This window comes from Diabrotica undecimpunctata, chromosome 6 (assembly GCF_040954645.1).
Source record: "Diabrotica undecimpunctata isolate CICGRU chromosome 6, icDiaUnde3, whole genome shotgun sequence".
Taxonomy (NCBI): domain Eukaryota; kingdom Metazoa; phylum Arthropoda; class Insecta; order Coleoptera; family Chrysomelidae; genus Diabrotica; species Diabrotica undecimpunctata.
This window is the reverse complement of record NC_092808.1, coordinates 156,174,091-156,197,564: the sequence shown is the minus strand read 5'-3', so window position 1 is coordinate 156,197,564 and position 23,474 is coordinate 156,174,091. Positions and strand designations below refer to the sequence as shown.

General features: G+C 32.5%; 1 protein-coding gene across 1 annotated transcript in view; it reads right to left on the bottom strand.

Moving 5' to 3' along the window:
- Positions 1-8,834: 8,834 nt before the first annotated feature.
- LOC140444186 (A disintegrin and metalloproteinase with thrombospondin motifs 12-like) overlaps positions 8,835-23,474 on the bottom strand; it is a 141,553-nt gene continuing 126,913 nt past the window's right edge. Inside the window, exons 15-17 of the mRNA XM_072535912.1 lie at positions 15,558-15,817; positions 11,751-12,030; positions 8,835-9,161 (exon numbers count right to left, since the gene is read on the bottom strand). Coding sequence (XP_072392013.1) covers positions 9,075-9,161; positions 11,751-12,030; positions 15,558-15,817 — 627 coding nt within the window. The 3' untranslated portion in view covers positions 8,835-9,074. The remainder of the gene's footprint in view (positions 9,162-11,750; positions 12,031-15,557; positions 15,818-23,474) is intronic.

Below are 23,474 nucleotides of genomic sequence, written 5' to 3'. Positions count from 1 at the left end.
TCACCCTGTATATCTTTTTTTATTATTTTTGTTCAATAAGTTCAAGTTGATAAGGCAAGTTCCAACCTTTATTATTCCATAATAAAAATCATAAATAATGCTAACATAAGCAAGATATTTTCAAATTTTCTTATATTCAGTCAATTTTAATTTTCAAATTCTTTCCCATTTTTTTTCTGTCTTAATAAGATCTTAAGGATTTCGACGTCTAGGTTATTTAATAGAACTCTGTGGTAAGGCTTTTACATTATTTTTGCTTTATTATATTAGTTTCTATTAGTAGTATTTTTGTTTCAAAGGAAATACATTTTCCGAAAAAACTTTTCTCTTGGTCGGCCGTTGATTTTCCGGATTGAATGTAGCCGAAAAGCCGTCGAATAATTTTCCACAAATTGGGTTCATACGCCCGAACAACAAGCAGACCGTGCACTCTCTATTTTGCGGGTATATGCGTACAGTTCCCTGTCAAATTGTTTTCTGCATCAGCCCCTTTGTTATATATGTGTGACATATTACGAAATTTTGAATAATCCTTACGCATGAACGCGCCCTCATTATGGATCCAGGATCCAGATGCGACGTGTTACCGCAGTTTCGGCCGAGCATGTGATTGCCAGTCTCTGTTGCCACACCATTTAGGTACGCTACTTTCAGACATATTCGATTAATGTACAAGTTTTTTAAATGATGTTAATTATAAATATATTACAATTTACATTTATTAATAAAAAAATAAAAAAAAATACATTTTATTATTTTTAAAAAAATCTAAGGACTTTACGCTGTTTCTTTGATTGCTCATATTCAATCTGTTTAGAAAAGTAGTTAGTATTTCTTTACATATTTTTATTAATCTAATATTGTATGGCCTTATATTATGTATATTTTATTGTAGTATGATCTTTATGTATGTTATGTATGTAATTATGTATTTTAATTACTTATTAAAATGGAATAATATATATGGAATAATGCAATAAATAAATCCATAATGAATGGAGTCAACACATCGAAAAAATGAGAGAAATAGAGCATTAAGCCTATTTAAAAAGTAGGAAGAAGAAGAAGAAGAATTACTTATTATTATATCTTTATATTATCTTCTTTTGAAGTTTGTCCGTTTAAACTGGCTAACACATATAGTCATCTCTTTACAAGTTCAAAAAATACATTTGTCGTTAATTGCCTTGAAAGCACAAAAGCTTTTAAAATATCAAATTTCTGCGGAATTGTACATGCAATTTGGTATCACGGCATCATCGAGAGAGACCACCTCGGAGGATCTTTAGGCAGGCCCATCCAACCGACACATTTCCCAGGAAATGCTCAACCCACCCATCTAGACAGAGAAGTAGTTAAAAATCTTGGACTACAGACCGAGATCAGAACATTAAACGAAGGATCACAAAACCACAACCCCATACTACTAGAAACAGAAACATGGGAAGAAAACAACACAAGAACAAAAAAAAAGAAAGAAAACAGTGGACAAATTACAAAAGACTTGTGAGTATTGGAATCAACAACGTCCCCGTAATAAACAATCCACAAGAAATAGAAAAAAGAGTTCTAGAGTTCAAAAACATCGTACAAGAAGCACTTAGAAATAGCACTACTGAAGAAGAAATAGAGGTATACATCTTCTTCTTCTTCTTCTTTTGGCATCATAACACTGGATGGGTATTTGCCTGTCTGGCTATGTCCTTCCATTCAGATCTCTCTTGTGCCCTTCTTCTCCATTGTCTTATGTTCATTGTTTTCAGGTCGTCTTCCACGTCATCCAACCATCTCGTTCTGGGCCTTCCTTTTTTTCGCCTTCCTATGGGCTTCCATTGTAACATTTTCTTTGTTGTTTTTGCATCGTTTTATCTCTGCACATGTCCCAGCCATGACAGTCTTTGACTTTTCACAAATCTTACAATATCATAACCTTCATTTAACTCATTAACCTCGTCGTTTCTCCTGATTCTCCATGTGCCATCTTCCTCTTGTACCGGGCCATATACTTTCCTCAGTATTTTTCTCTCGAATGTCCTGAGTTGGGCTTTATCTTTTTTCGTCATTACCCAAGTTTCACATCCATAGGTTACTACGGGTCTAATCAGTGTTCTGTAGATAGTCATTTTGGTTCTTTTGTCTAATAATTTCGATGTCATCAATGTTTTATTAGCATAGTATGTACGATTCCCGCTGGAAATACGTGCAATAATTTCGCTACTTACGGAGTTCTTCTGATTGATTTCTGTTCCGAGATATATAAAGGCATCCACTCGTTCGATAGTATAGTTGTCTATTGTGATAATATTTTCATTGTCAGTTATTCTTTTGACTGTCATATACTTCGTTTTTGCTTCGTTTATTTTGAGACCCCTTTTTCTTGCTTCAGGATCAATTTGTTTGAACACTTCTATTAGTCGTGGCTTATTCCTACTAATGATGGCTACATCGTCTGCATATGCAGTAATTTGTACTGATTTGGTGTTTATATGGCCGGTTATATTGGTTTTTCTGATGACTGCCTCAAGAACTAGGTTGAATAGCATGGTTGATAGGGCATCTCCCTGTCTTACTCCCATGTTGATGTTAAACAGGGGAGTCAGTTCTCCATCTACTCTGACTGCGGCTTTTGAACCCTGCAACGTCATTTTTATGAGGCTGATGTATTTCTTAGGTATACCTAGATTACAAAGGTCTTCCAGCATTCTGTCTCTTTTCACACTATCAAAAGCTTGTTTAAAGTCTATATACATATTATATAGGTCTATGTCGTATTCATAAGCTTTTTCTTGTATCGTTCTCAGTATGAATATGTTATCTGTAGTGGCTCTATTTGGTCTGAATCCATTTTGATAATCACCAGTTATATTTTCGGAGTATTCTAATAATCTATTGTAGATTATACCAGAAAGAATTTTGTATATTACATTTAGCAATGTAATTGGCCTATAATTCTGGCATTCCATCTTATCTCCTTTTTTATATATTGGCTGTATGAGGCCAACTGTCCATTCCTCTGGCATTTGCTCCTTCGTTTATATTAATGTTATTAGGTAATGGATTCTTTCCCAGAGTTCGGATCCTCCATGCTTTAATAATTCTGCCGAAATTCCGTCCGTTCCTGTAGATAATAGAGGTATACATGGAAAGGTTTAAAGACATAAACCTGGAAATCAAAGGCATGATAAGGGAAATGAACAGAGCCAAAAAAAGAGCTAGAAAGACAAGAAATCAGAAGGATAAAAACAGGGAAAATTGGCTAAAGAGAGAAGTAAAAACAGCACTAGTAGAACACAGAAGCCGACAATGGGGTAACCACGTTCAAGAAATGAAATAAAAGGGTCCAAACATGCAAAACATATGGAAACTAAAAAAAATGAGAAATGATAGAAAACTCATACCTCCACTAAACGGTGAATATGGAATTGTCTACACCATAGATAAAAAAGCCGAGGTGATGAGGAGGACTGAGGAGAATGTACATTAAATTATTACCAATACGAAGATGTAGACTTCATCGAAGAATTCGAGAAACAACAAGAAATGCCCGAAGAATCAGAGGAGATAATCACACCTACATCTTCTCAAGAAATAAACGAACTAATTCAAAATAGCTCATCAAGAAAAGCACCTGGTCTAGATGAAATTTCAAATAGAGCTCTGAAAGATATACCAGCGAAAGCAATGGTATTTTTAACGAACATAACGAACGCGATCCTTAGACCCCTACTGTACACAATATACACCGCAGATGTTCCAAGAACGCCAGGAACACTACTCAGCTTTTATGCAGACGACACAGCGATTGCGCCAAACACTGAAAGTTAGAAGTAGCGGTCAACAATCTACAGACAGCATTGGATAACATTGCAGAATGGTGTATTCAATGGAAAATAGCAATCAATTCAGAAAATACACAAGCAACCATATTCAAAAAGAGAAGAAAACCCTAGAGAAACAGCTGTTAGTGCAAGATAATCCCATCGAATGGAAAAGAGAAGCGAAATACCTAGGAGTCACTATGAACTAAGGCTTAACCTTCACGCAACACATAACCATCCAAAAAACAGCAACAGCCAGAGCAGCAATAAGAGGACTCACAGGTAGCAAAAGTAAACTATGCATAAAGACGAAAATGAGACTGATAAATAGCATCATACTTCCAATAATCACATATACATTTACAGAAGTGAAAGTTTAGATAAATTAATAATTTGTATGTCATTATTATTTGATTTCGTGTTTTATTTTCATTTTTCAGCCACTAAACTATTTATACAATTTATTTTGTCATGTATAGCCTTTTACCTATAACATTAAATATATATTCCTTTGAAATATACCAAAATATTTAAAATATTTAGACGACGTTGTAAATTTCGTATTATGGCAACACTGTTACACGTTACCACTTGTTTACACACATGTATACATACGAAGTTGGCGTTGGAAACGCAAAATTTCAGAATAACAATCCGGTGGTTTTTTAAATTTAATTAAAATTAGATCTTTTTGAAACTCATTTTGGTTACATGCAGTACGTGATTAAAGGGTAAAGGACAATTTCGCATTGGATATAAAAGATAAAAAGTAGAATCGAACATCGTGACATATTTGTTAATCAAAAACAAAACTGACTGTGTATTTATTGAGTTTTGAATCCAATCACAATTGCATAGCGGTTCACTATATTAAACTTGAAATTATTTCACAAGTACAAAACAGCAGCATGTGCCATATTTGTGATAGTATCATGTTGATTGATTGATAATAAAGTTATTTATTCCAGAGAAACGAAAATTTTGAATTTATAATTAAAAAAAAAAATAAGCATTATTCATTGAGATAAAAATTATCTTATCACAAATTTCATTGGAATCGGTTCAGTGCTTTCGAATATTAACATAAACAACAACTATTGTGACACGAGATTTTTATGTTTAAAGACTAGTTTTGTTGTCGTATTTTAGCTACCGAGTAGATATTACTACAAGATCTCGCTAGAGCATGCATCTACTTTATACATATTAAACGATGCTGTCTTCGATTGCCTTAATTTTCTTCCAAAGCTTTGAACCAAAGAAACTTGTTCACCTAAGAGCTTATCTAATACCTATTTATAATGGAATATAAATGGAAACGTGAGGACGAACAAATTTAGACCATATCGTCAGTATACTGCGAAAACCAGGTAAATGTCCGAATACCGAAATCGAGAAAAAACGTTTTTAAAGTTTAGTTTTTTATTGTGAATTAAGCAGTCAGCCTGTTTTTGATATTAGGTATTCTAGTGAAAGATGCATATATCTGAAATGATATTCTATCATTAGTTTGAAAAAATTAAGGCATCTATCTGACTAATCCTAAATTTAAGTTGGAAATGCTATCATTTACCTGGTTTTACCTGTAAATCTAAATAAATCAATTACTCTTCAAATAACATATTTAACACAAATATAATAAACCAAGTATAATATTTTCCAGTTTTGTGATCGAGATATGAGGCTTTTACTAGGTAATAGCAATGTTTTAAGGTATTAGTCGATATTTATGACATTTAACTGGTTTTCCCTGAAAATTTTGTTAACATCAGTTTTATAGAAAAAATCAAATTTATTTCGAATATAATAATAACAATATTATTATTATGAGGCTTCCTCGTCCGATTCGTCACTGAAAGCAGGCTCTGGCAAGATGTCTGTTACATCATTTCCCGTTTTCAAATTACGATATCACCCGTGATATTCCTCTGGTATCACTCTCTTATCCCATAGCTGTACCAAATCTATCTTTTTTGCTATTCTAATTGGCAAATGTGCATCATAAAGTCGTTTAAGTTCTTCAAGATTGCTTGTATTAGTTGATAACTTGGCGTGCTTTTTTCTTTTTGACTGCCGTGCAGTATCAGTAAGGAAATAATTGAAGCTTGTTGACATGTCATAATTAAAATAGATTCTGTTTGTCCCTCCTTTCAGGCATCACATTATTTCTATCTTCAACCACATTATTTTTTCGCTGTTTTGGTCTTTTGTCCGGTTTTTAATTAAAGTGTGTGACAAATTTTTTAAATTATAAAAGTCGTAGTATTTAACTTCTTTACATTTGTATGGTTCTATACATACTTTTTTATCATCAACCTTGATATTTTTAGTTCCTCTTGCATTTTGAAAAACAGACAAGTAATCTGGCATCGCATAGATAGATCTGTGTTTTTTAGCGGTTTCGATATTACTCTGCATAGAGTCAACTTCCATATAGGAATGTCCAGACTCTAAAAATTTGTGTTCAATAATATTTAAATGATCTATGTTTTGAACATCCCATAATAGTAAGGCTGCAATAAGCTGATTACGATTCTGTCTTCTGTAGGTATCAGAAAATAAACTTATTTCACTTACATATTCCGGAACACATTTTGATAAGTAGTGGAGTATAATGCTTCCTATTTCAGAACTTCCTTGTCTACCGTTAATTTCTGACCAGTCAAAACAGTAAGCTGCATTTGGTAATGCGGCTTCATATACACACAAATTGTAGACACATAATTTTCGAGAATAATATAGTTTTTCAGTCAATCCACTTGGAATCTGTAGTACGGCCTGTAGATCGAAAGTAATTGAAACAAAATCCCGTTGTTTATTAGATCTTTTCTTATCATTTTGTTTTTTAAGATTACATACTTCTTTTCTTCTCTGATGTTCTCTGTAACTGTCTTCTAAATCCGATTTGTCAATTGGATTAGCCCTATCATATGTATTACAAACTAAACATTGATTTTTTTTAGCAACAAAAAAGCTTAAATTATAGGCGTTAGAAAATATTCTTTGATATGTAATTTCGCTACTTCCAGTTTCTTCTGCTCACAATCATTTATAAAAAGTTGGTACATTTTTCTTATACTTAAATTTTTGTCCAAATATCTACGCTTTGAACTTTGGCGAATATAATGTGGGCCCATGGTTGGAAAAGACTCAATATGAGCCTTCACGATTTTTCGGGTTTTACTGCTTGTTTTATTTGGGGGTGTATGCTTGCCTCTTTTATCCGTATCTGCATAACAGCCTAGCATATCAGTTTTTCGTACATCTTGTATTAACGACGCTGATATACAAAGTGTCTTACAAAGAAATTTCTCACATACCTGTATGTCTTGACCATTCAAAGAAAAGTAACACTTTTTGGAAAATGCACGTGGTTTTTTAAACTTCAACGAACTGCAACGACTCTCTTTGGTGGCTCCGTTTTAATACGTGCAATAAGAAAATGTTTCAGGCCTACATATTCTAACTTTCAATAATCACGACATAGTCTTTGTCTGTAATCTTCGCTGAAATAACTGGCACATTTGTAAAAGCTCTCTGAACAATTAACTGGTTTTGGCAATTTTGCTGGTCTATGGTATTTTTTTTATCTCATAAGGCAAACCCTCAGCACGCCTCCTTTTTGCGACCTTTATTACCCAATCTTTGGGGTTAACTTTTGTCCAACGTTTTAGTGGACGTACGTCTTTCCATACTTTGTCAAGAAGTAGATTTAATATCCAACTAGCTATTTCAGTTGACACTAAATTGTTCGTGGGTGCACCTATTTCAGTATCTTTTTTCTCATCATTTAGGCTATCAAAGACAGCTGTGTGTAAATCATATAGACTTCCTAGAGAGAGCGATCCCTCTTCACTTGGCTGATATGTGGGGATTACATCTGAAAAGTCACTATCAAAAATGGATTCTATCATTGAAACTATATTGTTCTCAGAATCATCAAGAATTGAACTGCTGTCTTCAGTTATTCTATCTGTGTATGTGTTATAAAGATCATTTATGGGTTTAGCTTAGTAACCATTTCTAAATTTTAACTCAACCCGTTTTCAGGTAGAATGAAGTAAGTGTACTTAAAGGTTTTTACTAGTCGATATGAAAGAGAAATTTTAATAAATCATACACGTAAAATGTATTAATGACACTTATCACCTTTTTACTGAATATGGTTTGCAGTAGTAGAAATATATTGTTGTCCGGCATAATAATATGTGGGCTTACTTTGTTTTACATGCAACAGAACTTTAATTTTATGGAAGTAAGTAGCGATATATTGTTTTATTTGAAAATGAAAAGTTGATTAGGTGTAACTTATTTGTTTATTACACAAATTATCTGCTGAATGGTAAGTCGTATCATTTATTGGGTTTTACCTGTATGTAGAGCGGAAAAAGCTGAGAATTTTGGGATACTTAACTCAATATTTTAAAATTTGTCATTTATCTGGTTTTCACAGTATACCGACGATATAGTCTATAAACCTGTATTGCAATGTATTGTTTGCTAAAGTTACTTAAACTGAGAGTTTGTTTAACCAGCTCTCTAATTATTTACATATCAAAACTTTGGAATAGAAATCTTTATATCCTCCTTGTACTATTTCTTCTACTTCTATATGGTTCTTATGTTGTTTCTTCTTCTTAGCTGTATGTTTACTCGTAAAAAAAATGTTTTAATTGTCAAAAACAGACTTTATTACCATAAATAATATATATAATATATATGTATTATAAACGTATATATGTATACAAACTCCTATAAACTAATAAATATTTTCCACATAATTATTTTCAACTAAGCCCTGGTTACAATATTATTAGTTTACAATAACTCATAATATTCTCCATTGCCTTTCATTTTTTATATTTAGCTTGAATGGTTTAATTATTTTTATTTGCTTTTCTTTTGTCCTCATGTTTTGCTTTGTTTTTCGAAGCAACCTTCTTTTTTGAACTAATAGTTGTAGTTTCTCCCTTTTCTGTTCTTCCTTTCGTCGTAACATTTATTTCAACTGTCGAAGACAACGATTCCTGTCTTTCCAAACTATTCTGTCCCAATTCTTTTAATTCCTCTGCGGCTTCCTGACCTGTTACTACGACAACGTTTCCGGTGTCCAGTTGATCTCCAACGGTGTCACCCATGGATTCAAAAGCACTGTCAGAAATGTTTAGTGTATCATGGAATGTTTCAATGGTACCTTTAGAAGTTTAATCTCCGTTTGAGGAATTCGGTCTTTGATAATTTCGCCAACGCTGAAAGTTATTTTGGGGCTTTTGTAGTTCCGTTAGTAATTCCACAATTGTCTTTGCCATTTAGGTTTATGACATCTACTAAGTTGTCCAGGTCCTAAAATCATAAATATATTTTTGAAGGAATACAATATTGTAGACGTTGTATGAAATAATTATCGCTAAATTTAAACTTTCACATCACAAACTATCTCACGTCACAATTAGTAGCTGAAGTTGTGTGGTTTTAAAAAGTGTGCTTGTACAATCGAAAACAGGAGTTTTAAACGTTTTAGCTCTTTTGTAATGTTAAAGTTTATTTGTTGCCAAAACTTAAATTGAAATTTAATGCTTCGAATCGAAAATTCAACTTATTTGTAGAATTTTTTGATGTTCAGTGGCATTTTCGGCTGTGGAGAGTGGAGTACTAAGATAAACACAGAATAAATAATTTTTACAAATATTTTAAGCTGAATTTAAGATAAATTTATAAAACAATAATTGTATAAAACTTTAAAGCCCACATTAATTGTTTTAACACAGATCCTATTCAAATGACGAAATGGTTGCCGATGTGAGTTTATCATAGAGCTATAAATTATTGTAAACTTTTAAATCGGTCGCAGAAGCATAACATTATTTAAGACTTAGTTATCATAAAAATTGTGAGTAGAGTCCTTTCCACGTCATGTAAAACATATTGTTAAAAATTAACAACTCAAAGTATTTGGAGGTGCTATTGAAAACATAAAGAAACTATAAATAAAAAAACTACACAGAAAACCATTTAGTGACATAAGAAATACATATGCAGAATTCAGAGAAACAGGAGGGGGAAGACAGGACCAAAGAACAGAACAGCTAGATATATAAATATTGAAACAACAAGATGTCAAACAGAACTATGAGAGAGAAATAACACAAACACTGACAGCCACAGGCAGTCTAGGCACCGAAGAAAATTGGGAAGAAATCAAAACAAAAGTTATTGACGCAACAAGAAAAATCATAGGCAAGAAAAACAAAAAAAAATACAAAAAGGAAATGGAAAGAACACAAGAAATATATGGAAAGAAGAACCAGAGAAAGGAGGGCAAGTTACCAAGATGCAAGACAAAGGGATGATAAAATATGCCGAACAGAGAAAAGAAGATACGAAAACGGTAATATACAGAAAATAGAAGAAAATCTTCAAAGCAACAATACAAGACAGGCGTACAGATATCTACGCAATTTAAGAGAAGGATACAAACCACGAACAAATTTATGCAGAAATCAAGAAGGGCAAATAACCAGTGATCCAAAAGAAATAAAATCAGTCTGGAAAACCTATCTCCAAACTTTTTTAGGGACACCAGAAAATGAAGAGCATATGGTCATGCATCACAATGAGGGAGACACCGAAAATATAGAACCTCCAACGATGGAAGAGGTAAAACAGGCAATACGAGCACAAAAGAACAATAAGACTCCAGGTATTGACAACGTCCCCCCTGAGCTATATAAATTAGGTGGCGATCACCTAGTAGGACAAATGCATATGCTCATGAACAAGATTTGGAATGATGAAAAGATCTCTAATGATTGGGAAACCAGGATTATATGCCCAATCTATAAAAAAGGGGATAAACTGAAATGCGAAAATTATCGCGGCATAATCCTCTTGTGCACGGCGTACAAAATTTTTACTTTCATACCAAAAAACGACTCCAACAACTAACTGAAAACTATTGTCGGGGAATATCAAACCGGTTTCCGACAAGGAAGATCTACAACTGACCAACTATTCACAGTAAAACAAATTTTAAACAAATCGTGGGAATACGACATTGACGTCTATAACATATTCATAGATTTCAAACAAGCCTACAACTCAATTAATTGGAACAAAGTATATCAAATATTGCAGGGCTTTAATATCCCCCAAAAATACATACGACTGGTAAAAACAACAATGGATTCGTCAATAGTAACTGTCAGAGTCCAAAATGAGCTCACTGAAAAAAGTTAACACAGGCAAGAGCTAGGGGAAACAGACGCACAGTTGAATTAGGGGATGATGTGGAAACGGTAGAAAGTTTCACATATTTACGAGTTGCATTAAACACGGATGGAACGGATGGAAGAACCAGAAATCCAAAGAAGAATAGTAAAGAGAAACAAAGCTTATTTGTCACTCGATCATGTGTTCCGCTCCAAAAACACACACTGGAGATCGAAAATCAGGGTCTACAAAACTATTATCATACCAATAGTATGTTATGCATGCGAGACATGGGTGATGACAGAAGTGACAAAAAGAAAACTGGAAGTCTTCGAAAGAAAAGTCCCAAGAAAGATATTTGGATCTATTAACGAAAACGGAATATGGAGATCCATAACCATGAACTCCACCAACCGTTTAAAGAGACACCGATCTCAGAATTCGTTAAACTTCAGAGACTTCGCTGTGCTGGTCATGTAGTAAGAATGGAGACAGAAAGATTGCCGAAAAGAGCCCTAGATAGTAAAATGCAGGGCGCAAGACCAAAAGGAAGGCCACGGAAAAGATGGGAGGATGAAGTGGCAGCGGACGCGCAAAATTTGCTGGGCGTGAGAACCTGGAGAAGATCGGCGCGGGACCGACAAGGTTGGAAGCATAGTTTGGAGGCCGATTTGTGCTGTAGCGCCATTGGAGAGAGAGAAAGAGAAAAAAAATATACTTTACCAGATCTCTCCTGCTATTCCTTCTTTTGATTCTATTGACTTGCACCCAAACATCTCTCAACATCTCCTCCGGAGCCCATTCAGCTTGCCTGGCCTTACATTTTACAGGAGAGTCACACAACTCGCTAGTGGCAGGTCTGATACCTTCGCAATTGGATTCTTCGACCAATATATCTTCTGCGCCTTGTTTGGGACTTTCTCTGGCACATTGTATTTCTCTAGTTCGCAGTCCAGTTATGTTTTTGCACGCTTTGCACTGGCTCCATTTTCCAACTTTCCACCTAGGCAATGTTGTTTAGAAAATGTGTTTAAAATGCGTGTGAAAAAATAAATTAACAATAGTCTGGTAAGTCCAATGTTTTCTACCGGTCGGTACTAGCATAGTCAGCGTGCCTAATGAAGTAAAATTTGCTGTTTGACATTTAAAGATGGGTAAGGTCTATATTTTAAAAAGCATTTATGTGGAAGTAAAATAGAAATGTTGTTCAATGTTAGAGGACTACGGAAAAAACTAAATATCCTCTCTGAATCAGTTACAGCGAATAATTATGATATACTGACATTTAATGAAACTTCATTATGTGATAGTATAGACTGTAATAAACTAGACATCTCACAGTATAATATATACCGCTGTAATAGATCAAGCTTAACCAGTTTATGTGAACGACTTGGAATAGTTCTGATAGCGATTAATAGGGACATTTCTGCAGTTTTCGCAAATCATTTTAAAAACATTGAATGTATTTTTGTTGATTATCTAAATCGGCTAAATTACAGCCACTTGACGCTGGTTTATATGCGCCATTCAAGACGTATTATAACAGTGCCATACAGTCATATTCTATGACTCCTACAAATATAGCCTATGCTTTCAAAAAATGCAAGGGTATATATCCCTTTGATCGGGATATCTTTACAGACGAGGACTTTTTGCCAAGTGAGGTAACAAACAGATCATGTCTAAATGATGAAAGTTCTAATAATACAAGAGATCTTCAAGGAGGTGAACATAATGATGAAATCACTGTCCCAAATGAAAATGACAGTTCTGCAGCTGGGCTTGAAAGCCCAGCCTCGTTAAAATAATAGATAGAACAGAAAAAGTTAAAAAACTATCATTGCCACAGATACACCTAAAAAAACAAGCTAAAAGAAAGAAGCTAATAAATAAAAATAGACAAGCTAAGAAGAGAGTCCAATTTGTTAATGACGATAATACAGATTTAGAGGAGGATGAAATAGATATTTTCCTTGAGGGTGACAGTGATAGTGGAGAGTATAAACAAAATCTTTCTATTTTAAATTCAAATTTGTTTAGTACCCAATGTTTTGACCCTAACGTAGAAGATTATGTCCTCGTGGAATTTCATCCACCAAAGTCAGTGGTATCTTTTGTGGGGAAAATATTACAGATAGAACAAGATGGGGAATATTGCATATCATTTTTAGGATTTAAGGATAAATATAGTGAGCAGTTTGTTATGCCCAATGTTCCTGATATAGCTTTCGTCAATAAGAAAGATGTGAAATATATTTTACCGAGACCAAAACTATGTGGCAGCACAAAACGACAAAATGCTGTTTTGCGTTTATAGTGTCTTTTTCTTTATTAAATGTCAGATAGGAATTATATCTATCTTCAGTTTTATTGTTCTTTTTAACTATTCTTGTGCTTTTAAACAATAAAAATTTGAAATCTTACTATAGTTTTTGTAAACCTAATTTTTATTAGCTATGTTTAAAATAAAGTAGTTTGGTTCAATGTGTACGCAGCACTAGGGATGGGAAAAACCTACCGGTTTTAACCGTAAACCGGTTTTTTTACTTCGCAATAACCGGTTTTATCGGTTGTTTTTTTGTCCCGGTTATAACCGGTTTTTTATTTTTAAAGTAAAAACCGGTTATTAGGTTTTTACGGTGATTTGGATTAGATTAGGTATTATTTTGGATCCCAGTCATAATTATTATTCTCAATTAATTATTCCAAACAAAACCATAATTTAAATTTTATTTTATTTTATAAATACAGAAGCAAACTGAAAGTGCAAACTTGTAACCTATTGGATTAAAAAAACCGAAAACCGGTTTTTCAAAAAACCGGTTTTTGTTGGCCGGTTATAACCAGGTTAAACCGTAAGCAAAAAAAACCGGTATAACCGAAAACCGGTGTTTTGTCAAAAACCGCCATCCCTACGCAGCACTAGTTCATTGTGTACCACCCGTGGGACACAATGAACCAAAGACACTTAAAAGAAAAAAACCATATTAACTCAAAAACATTCATCTTTATTGATAATCAAATTATGTGTAATGGATTACAAATATGTGTTTTTGATACTCGTACAATTTCGTGTTTCTAGGTTAAAAGAAGACTGATCTAGACAATTTTAAATTTTGGATGGTTCATTGTTGAACCCATAACCCTACGGCTAGCGGTAAAATTATTTTTAGATTAACTTGTTGGGTATTACCTGTAAAGAATTTGCACAAAACACAGTTGTTGAAACATTAATTTGATCCTAAATTTGTTGGCACATTGCGAGCCATCCATCAGTTGTTGGATTTTGTCAGAAGAAAAAAGAATACAAATTAGTTATGATTGTACAATTAACTCCATTTTGAGTTTTTTATTGAATGCTATTTAAGATTATTTTGAAACCAATTAGCCAACTGGCACTGTATCAATAATCAATGTAATTGGAATTACAATTTTTGTTATATATTTGGGTGGAACATATGCTTCTTATTTGAATAAACTCGAAATACTACAAAGGAGGTTTTTGAAAATAATGCTAAAAAAATCTCGGCAAATTTATATCCTGATCCAGAAAACCCTCAAGTTCCAGAGAATACGATATGGTTTCAGCAGGATGGCCAGCACCACCACATTACCAACTTTTATGTTTTTATATTTTTTAAATGTCCGGCAGTACCTCGATACAATATTTCCCAATCGGTGGATAGGGAGGCGAGGATCGATTGAATGGCCAGCGCGATCACCTGATCTTACAATATTAGATTTCATTTTATGGGGATATGTGAAGAGCCATGTGTACAAAAATAAACCTTCTGATTTAAATGACTTAAAAGAATGAATAACGCTTGCGATTAGGTCGATCACGCCTGTTATGTTAAATAATGTTAGAAGACAGTTTTATTTGAGATTAGGATGTTGCCAAGACGTTCGCGGTGAACATTTTGAACACCTACTATATTAACATTCATAGTTCTTTTTCGTGTTCTACATTTTATTACGTTTTGCATTACATTTTAGTTTTTGATTGTATTGTAGCCAATTTCGGTAACCACATGATTTTAATTTATTTTATCTTAATTAATCTTAATAAACTTGAATGCGACAACATTTTTGAATGGAGAATGAAAAGACCTTTCAAACGATATATCACAAGCCTATACTTCCTATTTTAAAAATTGGGGGTTGTACCTGTCATTCTAAGGGGGTTGAAGGTAGGGGTTGCATTTTCACGTTAAAGAATGTCAAGTTATAATTTAAATTTGACGTGTTTCGGGATTTTTTATAAATATGTACAGTAACCTAAATAATGAATTTATTCCATTTGGCTTTTACACACTGTATAACTGTTGTACCTACATTGTTTTATATTTTATAATGGAAATTAAATAAACATTATCATTATTAATATTGTTTCTTTTTAATATTTTAAAAATAATTTTATTGTACCCACCGTGTAGTCTCATGCATTAACCTTGTTATTTGCTCTATTAGATGATTACCTAAAAACTACTACGAAAACTACAAGATACAAACCTATTACATACTCACTTTGTCTTACACGGTTGTTCGTTGCATTTCTTAGTCAAAGCCTCGGGTTTCTGTTCTCCGGCGCAAAAATTCGTACTCACTTTCCCGGCTTTTTCTTCGATGCAGTCGAACTTGGAGAGCTGAATTCCACCGCCGCATTTTGCGTCGCATTCTGTCCATTCCAGCAATTCCCAGTGGTAATGGGGTGAATAGTTCAGGTCGGACGCTGGTTCGGCATACTTGTAGCGGTATCCGACGTTTTCCGGTTTGTAAAAGCAGACCTTGGAAATATAAAGAACGAATCAATTAAAAGAGTCAATAAAGCAATTTATAGCACATTATTGACGACCAAATATTCTCGTAGTATATGTATAAAATTGTAATATTGTTTTTACATAACTAACTGTCTTAAATTCGGAAAAGCTCAACAAAATCGTTGATAAAATATACAAGAATGTTTTTATTAAAATTTAAGTGTCTCTACAGCGGTGGCCACCGATAATATAATCACATTATGACCTACTGAAGTACACTTAATTTCAAAACTGTTCAATTTTTCTAAATGAACACCACAACAAGAATGACGATGAGAAGCAATACTTATCACTAGGTATCTTCTTTAAGAACACCAATCAATAAATGAGCAATATACTTTCCTGAGGAATCAGTGGTTTCGTCTACAGATATGTAAAAATAATTATCTGCAATTTCTTCCTTAATATTAATTAACACCGACGAGTATAGCCCGTTCACATTATTTCTTCTTAGAGACCGATCACTTGGAACATTAAGTTTTTAATATTTTTTTAGAAACGAACTAAAATTTACATTTGCTAATTTTGAAAGCGGTATGTTTGCAGACACTAATGCGCGACACAAGTCTTGATTAAAAGTTTCTTGCTCATCTAATTTTTTTGAAGTAGATTGGAAACATTTAGCCATTGAAGTTTGATGTTTTCCTCCTATTTTTCCTTTTTTTGCAATGTGTGAAGCAGTTCTCACATGTTGGTCTATCTGAAATTTCTTCTCACATGATATCTATAAATAAAAATAAAAACCTTTATTTTAACCCAACCTTTAAAATATAAAAATATACAAGGTGATTTTGGTTAATCAAATAACTGGTTTGGAAAAAAAAACACTCGCTAAGTGTTTTAAATGCAGTATTAATCCACAAAGTAGTTTTTGTTACTAACCATTAGTACATCATATAACTTATTTTAAAATTCAACAAAAGTTTTTTTTTGTTAATTCAATTACAATAAAAATAATTGTGTTTTAGAATAGCTGACTTCATAAAAAAAAGTAAAGGTGAAAAATTTTTCTAAATACACACCATTGTATTGTACCATGGACAATTTTTTCTCACTAAAGGAAGCTATTTTTCATTTAAAAACAACCTACGAGTACTAAATTTCAAGTAAATACGTTTATTGGTTTTAAAGTTATTGTTGTTATTAACTAAAAGAATTTAATTTTTTTTAATTTTAACACCCTGTATCTCGAAAAGTAAATAAGTTTGACCCCTCATTAACTATATCGTTTTGTTCAATTTTTCGAGAAGTATCTACAGTCAAACGTTGTAAGTGTCATTTTGAAACACCCTGTATGTATGAAATATTAGATATTTAATAGAAAATATTAGATACTTACAATTTTGCCACAGACTGAACAGTAGATTTTTCCCATATCCATAGACAGCTCTTTATAAGGTTTAATCCAAGTTGAAGCACTGGTTGTTTTAGGCATTATAAAATCACAATCTTCCTTTTTGTTACGCACAACGAGTGTTTACGCTTTGAATATCAAAACAAAAATGATTTACAAATCTGAGCATCAAATTAGAAATGTTTAGGTACCTAATTCAATAAACTGGGAGATTTTGGAAAATCCCTAAATTAGGAACAAAACTATTAGCCGTTTACCTGCTGTTAAGATACAATAAATTGTAGATAGATTTGGGGATTAGATCATAAAATGCAAATGAGCGAACCCTTAGCGATTATCCAATAACTGAATGCCTCAGTGACCGAGACTTTCTAAAAATGTTGAGGGCTACTTAAATTGATCTTCTTTGAAATTGTAAATGTTTTGTACCTGTAGAGATTACGTACTTAGATCATTTCTTGATTAAAATGACTACAAAATTTTATACAAGAATTGAAATAAATTGGTATGTTTAAAAATTTTCAAATACAGTATAAAAATCTGAACTTTTATGCACTTTATGCAAACTTTTATACAAATATGCCAAAATATGAAATATTTGCATAAAATATGCACAATATGCAAAATATGCAATATGCATATTTGCCGAAGTCTACTTATCACCTTTACTAGAAGAATTAACTTTAGCTTTCGACATGACAAAAATTATTTCTTAAATAAATTATCAATAATATGTTCCACATTAGCATTTCGATACCTTAATTTACAAACCGACCAACTCCACGTTTCATCAAAAATAGTTTTTGAACGCAGTTGGTTTACAATTATAATTCCGCATGATTTGCAAAAACAACAACTCCAATACAATCAATAGTTTCTATGTCAATCGGTATTCAAAAATCAGCCACCTCCGTTTTCTTCGAAACGTTATGATTTTGACAGCTCACTCACCTGTCGGCCGTTTTATTCAGCGTTTCAACTACGTACTGGTATCGTACCTCAATTTATGACAGAAATATTGTTAAAACACAACATAAGGAAAGAAAATATTGACAAACAGTTGGAGAATAATACAAGGTATGAATATTTATTTATTTAGTAATTAGAATTGCTCACCTACCGTTTTTAAAGATTTAATATTCGCTATGAGTTGGCTGGTTTGCTTTCGTTCGTTTGTTCGGTCGTTCATTCGTTTCGTTCGTTAATTTTCACACTAGTCATGTGAGTAATCCAATGTTATTTGAATTTATGGTGTGGTGATGGTTATTTTTGGAATTTTTTAGATGTTGAAAGTACGCACTCAAAAAATATTGCAAATGAGTTCTCAAAATGAACAGAAGCGAGATTTCACTAACATTACCACAGAGTCTTCATTGTCGCAAGACTGGATAGCATAACAAAGCATGGTAGCTTAGCTTCTCAATCTACTTTCTCTATTTTTTTTTTGTCAATAGCGACAGAGATTTTACTGACAACGAACAACCTCGTATAGAAAATATGTTTACCGCGGAATACTTTAACGACAGTTTTATATTTGATAGTCAAATTTGTGTCCATAATAATATGCAGACAGTTGATAATGTTATACTTGAAGAGGTTTACTCACTCAATAATGAAAATTACAGTCAATCATTATTTGACGCGAACACCGAAAATACAGTTAATCCTATTGAAACAATTACGTAGCATTAAATAAAAATGATACCTTATTAATATTAAATGGTGATTTATTCATTGATATGCGAGAAGAAGAGCTAACGGCTCCTGCACCTATACCTAAAATCCCAACTGCCTATCCTGAATTAATGAAAAAACTAGTTGATTACAGTGAATCTGATTCTGAATGTGATGAACCTGTTATCAAAGGAAAGAAACGGTGCCAAGTGAAGAAAGACCAATGGGTTAGTCAAAGAAATAAAAAGAATAGAAAAACGGGTAAAGAATATTGCGGAAAATACAAAATTGGTGTAAAGTGGAGAAAAGATATAAAAAAAACAAAAAAAAAATTATGAAGCCTCGATATAATTGTAAAAAAAAGGAATAGTGTTATCCAGTGCAATATAATGTCTGAAAATGATCTAAAAACATAATTTGATCAATTCTGGACTTTTTCCATCAGTAAATAATATATTTGAAAAGTTCAAACTACAGAAACGAATACCAGTGAAAAATTAAAAACAAATATTACAAGTAATCCATTTGATGAAGATAAAGATGAAATGCAATATTCATAAGTATTTAAAAATGACAATATACATAACGTACTTACGCATATGTTTAATTCACCATTATAATAATATTTATAAAATAAAAATATTGTTTCGTGATACAACTATCAATTTGTCTGAAATTGACAGATACAAAATTTAATTGTTCTTTGTTGTGTATATAAGTACACATCTGAATTTTCTTGAGATATTTACAAGTTTTAATTTATAATTTAACATGCCTAACGAGGCTCAAGACAAATGTGAACAGAATTGAAAAATAATAATAATATTAATAAATAATAGCTATATTTACAGAGGGAACATTTTTATTCTCGAGAGAGAAAAACAGAGAAAATATATCTTCTGTCTCTCTCTTACCTATATCTTACGTATGTAATGATTTTGCCGATTTCCAACGTCGAACGCGCGTATAGAAGTATAACTTCAAAAATATTATAATGCTTTATGTCTCTCCTGAAAATTTTGTTTAAATGGAGTTGGCCAGTTTGCGAATTAAGGTATAGATTTGTAGATAGGCAACAATTGCACCGATAGGTAATAAGAGGGTTCCTCTTCCTTAAAAAAACAGCACCAGCCTCTGTAGATGTAAGTTCAGCATATTCCTTAGCTAATTTGTTCCAAATATAATCACACATAACCAGGGGATCATCCTCGTTATCCATTTTGGCAATTTAAGGAAACTCATTTCCAAAAGTGAGATAAATTGAAACTTTCACCAATAAAAATTGAACCATAGTTTTATTTAACTGTTAAAGCATTAAGTGCAGTAGATAGCAATTTTCTTTAGCTTCAAATCAACATGAAACACAAAAGTTAAAACCACACAAAAACTCAGAGCTTATTTCAACACAACAATCTGATAAGCGTGATAATCCGAAAAATTTTCCATAATAAAGATTTGATCGCCTTAAAAGATAAGAGAATAATACAAATTACTCCTCGTAAATCGCTCCTTACTGGATAAAGGTATACACTAAAAAGTCCTAAAGACATATTTACTCTTATGTACGACTATATGCTCCGATAATGTTGTGAGAGTACACCTCGGCTTCCACATATTAGTTTGCGTTCGCCTAATCACCGGAACGTAAACATAACAGTTCTGATGTGATTCTGTGGTAACCGCTGCGGCTCTCCTGATTAACAAACTAATTAATTTGTCTTATCTTTCGTTTTAGAGAGTGTCAAGGATGTGGCGTGGCGTCTTTGTGGTGTATTAAGCTTGATATTTATCTCTTTAAGGTTCAAGAGAAGCTGTGAAATAAAGGAAAAAATTGGGTTAATATGTTTTAAAATAGGGTACACGAAAAAATAAAAAAAAAATATGTCAAATAATTCCATAAAGTTATTTTATTTAAATATGAGATTTCTTACGTCAAGAAAATTTTGAATTGAAGCTGAAACCAGTAGTCGTAATAACTTTTGTCCAAAACTTCTTATAATACGAGCAATTGAATACTTAACAAATAAAGGCTTATGTACTTTAATCAACTCGTATACCTTTGGACCTTGGCCTTCAAGATCCCCTGATTTCAATCCCGTTGATTACCATATTTGGGGACGATTAAAGCAACTAGTTTACGCAGTGAATATTAATAACCGACAACAATTAATTGATAGAATTATACATTGTTGTAATACTATTAGAAACGATCCCAAGAGTATCCGTAATTCAATACGTCAATTAACAATTCGGCAACAAAAATGTGTACAGGCTGCAGGGTTCCATTTCGAAAATCTATTTTGAATTATTTTTATTTTGTTACCATTATTGTATCTTTTCCAGTTCTAATTTATGGGTTTATCATAACTATGTACATATTTTTAGTTTTTTTTTTTTAAATTGTTCTTCGTTATTGTTAGTAGTTACTGTTTTTTGTTGTGCAGTGACTCAGTTTATCATTTCAATTAAAATGTTTGAAATTTATAACATTTGTTTAAATTAATTACCTTATAATTTGATACTTCATTATGGTTGTTCTATTTTTGGTAAGATTTGATCGTTCACTAAAAATTGAATAAAAGTGCGACAACATTGTCGCATATGTCGTTTTCATTGGCTATTTATATAGTTTGAAAATAACTTATTGCATTGTAAAAAAAAATATATACAGGGTGTAATATTTAATACGAATCCCTAAATTAGTTTTTCCAAAGCCAGTCCTGGAATTTTTTAGTTTAGCTAATACCAGTCGAATGATTGATAGTAGTGTACTGTATCATGCAAAAATTAAAAAAATCAACATCATACAACATCATACAGTAAAATGAAATAAATGGTCAATTACACAAATCACCCTGTTAGTTAATAAAGAAGAGGAGTTGACATTTTTTAGTGGCCACATGATATGCTCCCTGAGGGACTCTACATATGGTAGAAGTATGTGAAGTTCCTCATGACTCACCCTGTATAGCAGTCTGACAGAAAGTACCTTATTTGTATAATATATTTGCACCTTAGTTAAGCGTTAATGTAGGGATTTGCACAGAATTCCTATCGGTCTTATAAGCTTTTCTTTTATAAAGAAGCCTGGGAGTCGTGATCCACCCTTCGTGAACCACTGATTTATATAGGAATTAAAATAGTAAAGATATTAATTTTCTCATACAATACGCAATATACAATGAAAAAATACAATAAACAATTTATCTGCATTTTTTGAAAAACATTTTACAAATTCGAAAATTAAAACTATCACATCGGATTCGCTTCTATTGCAAGCAATTCCCAATAACCAAATAAAACATTCATTGTGCCCTCGCAAAAAACAAATTCTATTATTATGTAATTGTCCGATGTTTGTATAAATATAAAGCAAATATCAAGGATATTTATTGCAATGTAAATGTAAACATTAATTTAAAAAACATTAAAATATTTATTGTTTTACTGTTATTAATAATCAAATTGGAAATTAATATAATATTGTGATATGCGCCACAAAAACGTTTGACATCAAATAAAAGTAATTTACCCAATTGGTTTAGGCTAATTGGAAAAATAATAAAATTTATATCACAAAGAGTTTATATGATGATCGTTTTTAAAAGTTAATAAGCTGTATAAAGCTGTAATGTCAAATCACAAAAATGGGAAAGTGAGCAACAATTTAAAATTTATTGTCGAGAATCTGCGGTGAATAGTATCATTCTTAAGTTGTTTTACGTACATCAATCAAAAGTACAGTACAACAATTGTGAAGTGGCTTCAGACGTTAGCGGTCAGCAATTGACGATATCGTAGACTTACACAGTGATGTCCAAGAAGCGTTAGCAATGAATCAAATGTGCATAGCTATTTTCTCCGATCTAAAGAAAGCCTTCAATATGTGTTGGAGATTTAATATCATTAAAAACTTGCACGAAACTAGTCTTAGAGGACACGGCTTATAATATACACTTTTAATTTTCACGAAATTTTCAGCAAATACAGACATTCAAGTGGAAATTTTTCTCACGAACCGTTAGATGTAGTAAAATTCTGGCTATGGCAGAAGATCTAGCGGCCAATTTTATGTAGGAAATGTCGATTCGCTTGACACTCGGACCAAAATTGACGGCAATATAGCCGATTAACCAAATTTGATAAAAATCCAAGGGTACCCCCTTGGAAAAACTTGCACGAAACTAGTCTTAGAGGACACTGCTTAGCCTATATCGAAAATTTATTAAAAGACTTTTCTTTCAAAGTAAGAGTTAATAAAGATTATTCCGATTTTTATACTGCAGAGAACAATACACCACAAGGCTTAATACTTAGTCTTAACCTATCCCTAGTTGCCCTAAACAACATACAACATTAAACAAATTACATAAACCTCTCAAAGCTTTCCTCAATGCCGACGATTTAAAGTAGCACAAAAAGAATCTATGTGCAGAAAAGTATTATTATCATCTATGTGCATAATTTCTAGCCACATGTTGATTTCTTTTTAAACAGCAAGTCACCCTTCATCAAAATAATTAAAATTTTAAACAAAATATACACTTTTAATTTTTACGAAATTTTCAGCAAATACAGACATCCAAGTGGAAATTT